Genomic DNA, 7,456 nt, shown 5'->3' with positions numbered 1-7,456 from the left:
AAATAAATAAATAAATAATATTTTGAACATAAAATATTTATTAAATAATAATAATATTGAATAATATAAAAATGTATAATAAATTGAACATGTTATAAGTATAATTGTAAATATAATAATAAAATAATAATATTATAGTATATTGTGCAGTTTGGATTGGATTGGATCGGTTATGAAAAGTAGATCCGAAATCCGATCCGATCCAGCGGTTTGTAAAAAATAAAATCCAATTAAATCCAATTAGTGTGATTTTAATCGATTTTCAATTTAAATTAAATTAGATAAACAATTTAATTTGAATCGGTTTAGATTTGAACATCCTGCCCATATGGAAGTGACAATGACTCCATGAGTGAAGGAGGGGGAGGGGGAGGGGGGAGGGGGGAGGGGGATATAAGCTCCACTCTAAATTTATTTGTCGGTTTAAAATTTGTAACATTAATTCTATTATATTCTAAATCTCTTAATTCGATTACATCTTATTCACATAAAACAAATTTTCTTTACAAATTCAATATTTAATCTTTTCATATTTCATATCAAATATTATTTTCATATTATTAGAAATTGAAAGATTGGTGATAATAAATATTTTTGTAAAACATAAATCTACTCGTCCATCGTATAATAAGAGTGCAAATTGAATGGATACAATTGGCCCAACATTCGAACTCCTAATGCAGGTCGAGTTCGGTGGGCTAAAGAAAAAAAAAAAAAAAAAGAAATTAAAAAAAGTGGTAAGAAAAAGTAAAATAAAAAAAAAAGAAAAAGAAAAAAGAAGTTAGGAGGGAAAGAAAATGGATAGTCGGCGCCAATGTCCCCGCCGACCAATGATAAGGTCCTTTTCTTTTCCTTTCCACTTCCAATCTCTTCTCTTTTTATTCACTCTTTCCTAACTTGCTTCTCTTCAAATCTTTCTCTATTCTCTAATCTAACCTCTTCTCAATCTTTTTAATTCTTCCCAACCCTATATATCCATAGATTTTTTCACTTATTAGGGTTGTTTCTCTTCCATTTATTCTTTTTTTTTTTAAATAATTGATTTTTTTCTCCCTTCTTCTTCGGGGGCAACTATGAAAGCTGCAACCGAACAATCCACTGTGGAGGGCTTTGATAATAATAATAATAATAATAATAATAATAATAATAATAATAATAATAATGTGGAAAAGGAGAAGAAGAAAAAACGACGTTCCAATCGTCGTTCCAAACAAAACCCTACTTCCTCCTCAGGTGCACTCTTTCGCCTTTCGTTTTCTGCTTCAATCTCTTTACTTTTTATCAATTTTCACATTGAAGATAACATAGTTTCTATTCAGCGAACGAGATCTGTAGCGTATCGTCGGAATTCTTTGGTGACGGCACTGCGGCGCCTACTCCGACGGCTTCCCCAATGAAGCAGCAAGGTGACAATGCTCCTTACTGTTACGATCAGCAACACGATGATACAACTTTTGTTTCGATTCCGGCAGCGGCAGCCCCAATGCATATCAACGAGCAATCGCCGCCGCAATTCGTCGATGCGCAAACACAAGATTCATGGAATGGTTGGAACGGAGATTTGGTCCCTTCTCCCCCTCAGATAGGGTTTTGCCCCCAAAGGTGTTATTTTAGTCCACACTGGCCAATGGAAGCTGTTGAGATGGCACTTGAGGTTAGTTCGTTGCACTGGACTGAAAAATTGATCAAGATGCTACTGTTACTATGGAATTGAACTGTGCTTACTCAAATAGCTTATCTTTACTTTGCTTTTTTTTTTTTTTGGCAGAAGGGTGATGTTTTTAAAGCTTCCTTTCGAGTGAATGCTCACAACAGACTTGAGGTTTTCTATCATTCTAGTTAATTCAGTTTGAGCTTCCTGGTACTGTAATTGTAGTGATTATTAAAAACATTTGCTGCACATGTAGGCATACTGCAAAGTTGACGGATTGCCAACAGATGTACTCATTAGCGGAATTCCAGCCCAGAACAGAGCTGTAAGTCTGGGATTTTATGATGCTTTATATTTTAGATGTTTATTGTTTCTTTATGAAATCTTCTTGGGTGTTCAGCAGAATGATGGAGAATAAAACTAACACATTTATTTATTTATTAAAAAAAAAAAGAAAAAAGAAGAAAGTATTCATGTGCCCATATAAAAATTCAATAATATAAGGTAATGAGTTTGATTTTAATTTATTATTATGTATAAGCAATTTATGTTATTGTCTCTTACTATTTAACATTGAAGAATCTAAACACTGAGAATCATACTAAGCTGATGGTGGGAACAAGGATTTATGAAATACATTACATAGCATAACTATATGTAGTGTTAATTACATGGTCTTGGTGGGGCATATACTCCCAGCACATACAATCTAGGTGCATCCCTTCTTATGGACTTCTCTCTGTAATTTTGCATGTATATGATTTTCTTGTTGGCATTAGGATTAGGATGGAATTCTTTCATCTCCTTTGCTACTTATTTTTAGGGTCATTTATAAGCATGACTTTTTGATGGAGCTGGCAAGCTGCAGTGCTACTTCGTTAGTTGATACAGTAACAAAATTTGACTTACTGTGGCTTTTACATTTATCTAGAAGAGGTTAACGTTGACTGTGCTATGCAGGTGGAAGGTGACATTGTTGCTATTACAATGGATTCATTCTCATCGTGGACAAAAATGAAAGGATCTAACAGAACTTGCAACAATTATGCAACACCAGAAGATTGTAGTCTCCTCAGAGAAGCTGATGATGTGGCTGGCAATATCTATAAAGGAAAAGGCGAGTTAGATAAAGATAAAGATACCAATTATGACTCTGCTGATTGCAGAAACTGCCCTAGTCAAAACCAGGAGGATACTGAGGTCTATCCCAACCCTAATAAAAGTTGTCATTTTCCTGAAAAGAAGTATGCCTATGAAGATAGTGGTTCCCTGGGTCCAGTTTCACATTTAGATCCAGTTAGACCTGCCAATGAAAGTTTTGATGGGCAGAACAATGCTGCTTTTGAATCTTTGAATATGAGTTCTTGTAGCAAACAAATTGAAGTAATCAGTGCAGTGCAAAAGATGTGCTCCTTAGTTAATGCTTTCCCTTCCAAAAGACCAACTGCCAGGGTGGTTGCTATAATTGAGAAGTCTCCACGTCGAGAGCGCATTGTAGGTCAACTCAATGTGAAGCAGTGGATTTCTGTCAAGGGTGTAAGCAGAAAAGATGCAAAGAAAAATAAGAATCTGGTTTCTGATAATGAGTACATCCAGTTGACACCAATTGATCCAAAATTTCCTAAAATGATGCTTTTTGTTAGAGATTTGCCAGAACACATTAAGAAAAGACTACAAAGTGGTGATGTGACAACTGAAATGGATCTGATAGCAGCACAACTTTATGATTGGGGAGAAGAGAGTCTTTTTCCCAGAGCTCACATCTTGCATGTGTTTGGAAAAGGTAGCAAAGTTCAGACACATTTAGATGCAATTCTGTTTCAGAATACGATTTGTGAGTCTGAATTTTCACCTGAAGCTATGACTTGCCTACCATGTTTTCCATGGGAGGTGCCAGAAAAGGAATTGCAGAGTAGACTGGATCTTAGAAATCTGTGCATATTTACTATTGATCCTTCAACTGCCACTGATCTGGATGATGCACTGTCGATTGAGAAGTTACCTAATGGAAATTGTAGAGTAGGTGTCCACATTGCCGATGTATCATACTTTGTTTTACCAGGCACTGTCTTAGATGATGAGGCTCAGTTTAGGTCAACAACTGTCTATATGTTGCAAAAAAAGATACCAATGTTACCCGCATTATTTTCAGACAATATAGGCTCACTTAATCCTGGAGTGGATCGAGTGGCGGTTTCAATGCTCCTTGACATAAATCCTGCTGGGGATGTTGTGAACCGTTGGATTGGTCGTAGTGTTATCCAGTCTTGTTGTAAGCTTTCATACGAACTTGCTCAGGATATTATTGATGGGGCAGTTGATTTTGAAAGTTCAAACATCATAGGAGAGAGCTACCCAAAGGTGCATGGTCAATTTGGATGGCCTGACATTATTACTTCTGTGAAGAGCTTATGTGAAATTTCAAATGTTTTGAAACATAAGAGGTTCAATGATGGGGCTCTAAGGCTTGAAAATCCTAAAGTTGCTTTCCTGTTTGATGAGTATGGACTTCCTTATGACCTTATACTTTCTGAACGGAAAGAATCAAATTTTCTTGTTGAGGAATTTATGCTTTTGGCCAATACAACAGCAGCTGAAGTCATTTGTAGAGTTTATCCTGATAATGCATTATTGCGAAGGCATCCTGAACCTAATATGCGAAAACTGGGAGAGTTTGTGGCATTCTGTCAGAAGCATGGTTTAAAATTGGACACATCTTCGTCTGGCCAGTTCCATCGGTCACTAGATCTGATTAAGGAAAAGCTGAAGGATGACTCTGTGCTTTTTGATATTCTTATTTCCTATGCGACAAGACCAATGCAGTTGGCATGTTACTTCTGTAGTGGTCAGTTAAAGGAAAGGAAGCATGAGTGGGGTCATTATGCATTAGCTGTTCCTTTTTACACTCACTTTACATCACCACTGCGGCGGTATCCTGATATTGTTGTTCATAGGACACTACTTGCTGCTTTGGAGGCTGAGGAATTATATCTAAAGCATCGTAAGGCATTGCTAGTTAACAAGGAAGAGGAATTGCAGCGATGTTTCACAGGCATTATCTTTGATAAGAATGCTGCAGAATCTGTGGAAGGCAGGGAAGCTCTATCAGCTGCAGCTTCGAAACATGGAGTCCCATCCACGGAAGTACTTGCAGATGTTGCTACTTATTGCAATGAGAGAAAACTAGCCAGTCGAAATGTTAAAGATGCTTGTGATAAACTTTACATGTGGCATTTCTTGAAGAAGGAGGTAAAGTTGTTGCTGAATCATCCTCCTAATTTCTGTTATTCAATTGCAATTCTAGATTTAGATTATTTGATCATTTTTATTAATATATGAAGTTTATAGTAGCTAAGAACCTGATTTATTGTGTGCTAATTTTGCAATGATTATATTCTTTTCTTTTGTGCTTTATACTGTCACTGAGTTTTTTATAGTGACATTGGATTGCTTTTATAATCCTTTTAACGCCTTCTTCTTCTCCTTTTCCCCAACAACACTATTTGTGGTCGAGAAAGGTGGCATGGTTTCAGTTTATATTTGATATTGGGATCTGACTTAATGTGGCAATGATTTCTGAATTTAGAATGCCTTGTTTTAATTATACAGATTGTCTCCTACATATTGTTAAGAAGTGCTATGGTCCTAGGCAATTTTGTTATGTCATTCATGATGTTCTAAAGATTAAAGATTTGAAGTTATATTAACTAGTAACTGATTTTTGGGGCTATAAATCTCAATTCTTTCCAAACATTTCATAAACTACTGTTATTTATGAAACTCCTGTTTGTTATATTGAGAAGCTTTTTGTTGTTTATGCTGTGTTTTATTCATAAAATTTGATTCTGAATACTTTCTTCTATATTGCAGATCTTATTGTCTGAAGCAAGGGTTCTGGGACTGGGCCCAAGATTCATGTCAATCTATATTCAGAAGCTAGCCGTAAGTAACTTGCAACTCTATTTATTTCTGCTTTGCACATAGAGAAGCATTTTGGAAGAATAATCAAATTATCACTAGAATAACTGAAGGGCTTATACTTGCTAGTTCTATTTCAATTGATTCCCGGAGTATACCCCCCACCCCACCGCACAAGAAAAAGAAAGAACTTTTATCTCTTAGCAGCCAACTGTAGCATATAATTTTCAGTTTAGTTTATATAAGTAACTTCTAATTGCATTCATCTCTAGTTTCTGTTTAGTACAGGTGCCAGTAATTTTATTTTATTTTTTTTTAACTTTTTTTTTCTTATTATTTTCCCCTAAAGTGGAATTTCTTCCATTTCATCACCAAGTAAGAGAAAGCTTAATGCATTCAGGATTTACTGCACATGATTGTTGAAGGCAGCATTTTTTTTTTTTTTTTGCATTAGTCATTGTGAACAACTGTATTGTATTACTTGAACAGTCGGGTAAATGTTCTGATGGGGAAACAATTCCCATTTCTTAGACTAGTTTATTTGAGACGATTAGAAAAAGCTGATTAATTGTTCCTATTCCGTAGGCTTATTTGGAAGCTTATAATGGGCTAGAAGAATTACATTAGCTACAAAAACATTTTGATCTAATTGCCTAACCTGAAATCTTGACATGTATGTCTCTTTTATGTTTGGACAATGAACAATAAAGGGTTAGTCTTTCGGTGACATCATGATTTCGCTTTAGATGCCAAACTTAGAATTTACATGTCTAACCTTGAGTCTTGACATGCATCTTTTGTACATGAAATGATGATGCAATGTGGTGCCTTTCTGTTGCATTTTGCTTTGATTGTCTCATATGTATTCTCATGTTCAGATTGAGCAACGCATCTATTATGATGAAGTTGAAGGGTTATCAGTGGAGTGGCTCGAAGCAACATCATCGGTGGTGCTAAGTATGTCTGCTCATAGGCGTGCATTCCGGAGGGGTAGCCATAATAAATGGAGGGCGTTTGAAGAAGTTGCTTTCGTGGTTGATCCATATGACCTGAAAGTTGCATCGGACGGTTCTGATGGATGTGAGAACAGGGATCCCAATTCGAGGACCGAAATTGACCCTGCAGTTTTCCCTCTCACGGTACATCTTCTCTCAACAATTCCGGTGGTACTCCATGCTGTTGGTGGTGATGATGGACCCCTTGAAATTGGGGTGAGGCTGTACATGAGCTCGTATTACGGGTAACTTAGTAAGGATCCTGTTTGCAAAGAACAAGAAGTTACCTGGCGTTATTACTTTGCTCCATTGTAGATAAGTAGACTTTTCCACTTCTATATGAATATGCTTAAAAGGCCTTGCACTAAAATATGGGAGAGTTTGTTGTAGCCTATGTTTCTAACAGAAGCTTGCTGGAATTGGCCATTGTTTTTGTTGGCCTCTTCCATTGTATTATTCACTTGGTTAGCGCCACAAGGTTCTATTATGCCATTATATTGAGGCTGAGGACCTAATTTATACCTTTCTCCCTTTTTTTTTTTTTTGGACTTGCTCCCTTTTATTTTTTATTTTCCTTTTTGTTCCCCTTTGGGTCAACATAATCCCATCCTAGTTTTCCTTGGTTTGACAACAGCCCAATGTTATTTTTTGGTTTGGGTTGGCAGATGTTGTAATGTTTACTTTAGTTCTAAGAATCAAGATATCTCTGCATGTTTGTTTCTGATATTGGTAACTGATGCACCTTTCAGATGGAATAGTGACATTGCATTATTTTTCAAGACTACTAGCTGGAGTGTGATTTATTTTCGTTGTTGCTGTCTTCTTTTGGTTAAATCCTCTATATGTTAGGGTTATAAATGGTTTTGTGCAAAATATATTTTACTGATTATTT

At 36.0% G+C, this 7,456-nt stretch overlaps 1 protein-coding gene across 1 annotated transcript; it reads left to right on the top strand.

The window, feature by feature from the left end:
* Nucleotides 1–656: 656 nt before the first annotated feature.
* LOC112764290 (DIS3-like exonuclease 2) lies at nucleotides 657–7,348 on the top strand. The gene is made up of 7 exons (XM_025809852.2): nucleotides 657–1,233; nucleotides 1,320–1,654; nucleotides 1,769–1,822; nucleotides 1,908–1,976; nucleotides 2,612–4,900; nucleotides 5,522–5,593; nucleotides 6,448–7,348. The coding sequence occupies exons 1-7, from the start codon at nucleotides 1,074–1,076 to the stop codon at nucleotides 6,811–6,813; spliced, it is 3,345 nt and encodes a 1,114-aa protein (XP_025665637.1). The 5' UTR covers nucleotides 657–1,073; the 3' UTR covers nucleotides 6,814–7,348.
* The last annotated feature ends 108 nt before the right edge of the window (nucleotides 7,349–7,456 follow it).

The sequence above is a fragment of the Arachis hypogaea genome, chromosome 17 (assembly GCF_003086295.3).
Source record: "Arachis hypogaea cultivar Tifrunner chromosome 17, arahy.Tifrunner.gnm2.J5K5, whole genome shotgun sequence".
NCBI lineage: Eukaryota > Viridiplantae > Streptophyta > Magnoliopsida > Fabales > Fabaceae > Arachis > Arachis hypogaea.
Note: the sequence above shows the minus strand (reverse complement) of the source record. Positions and strands in the feature narration are given on the sequence as shown.

What these genes read in the sequence shown, in the direction of transcription:
- LOC112764290 (XM_025809852.2), top strand. Translation starts at nt 1,074, where the DNA reads ATGAAAGCTGCAACCGAACAATCCACTGTGGAGGGCTTTGATAATAAT. An exon ending in ATGCTCACAACAGACTTGAG is followed by an intron (nt 1,823 to 1,907) that starts GTTTTCTATCAT and finishes CTGCACATGTAG; the next exon opens with GCATACTGCAAAGTTGACGG. An exon ending in GGCATTTCTTGAAGAAGGAG is followed by an intron (nt 4,901 to 5,521) that starts GTAAAGTTGTTG and finishes TCTATATTGCAG; the next exon opens with ATCTTATTGTCTGAAGCAAG.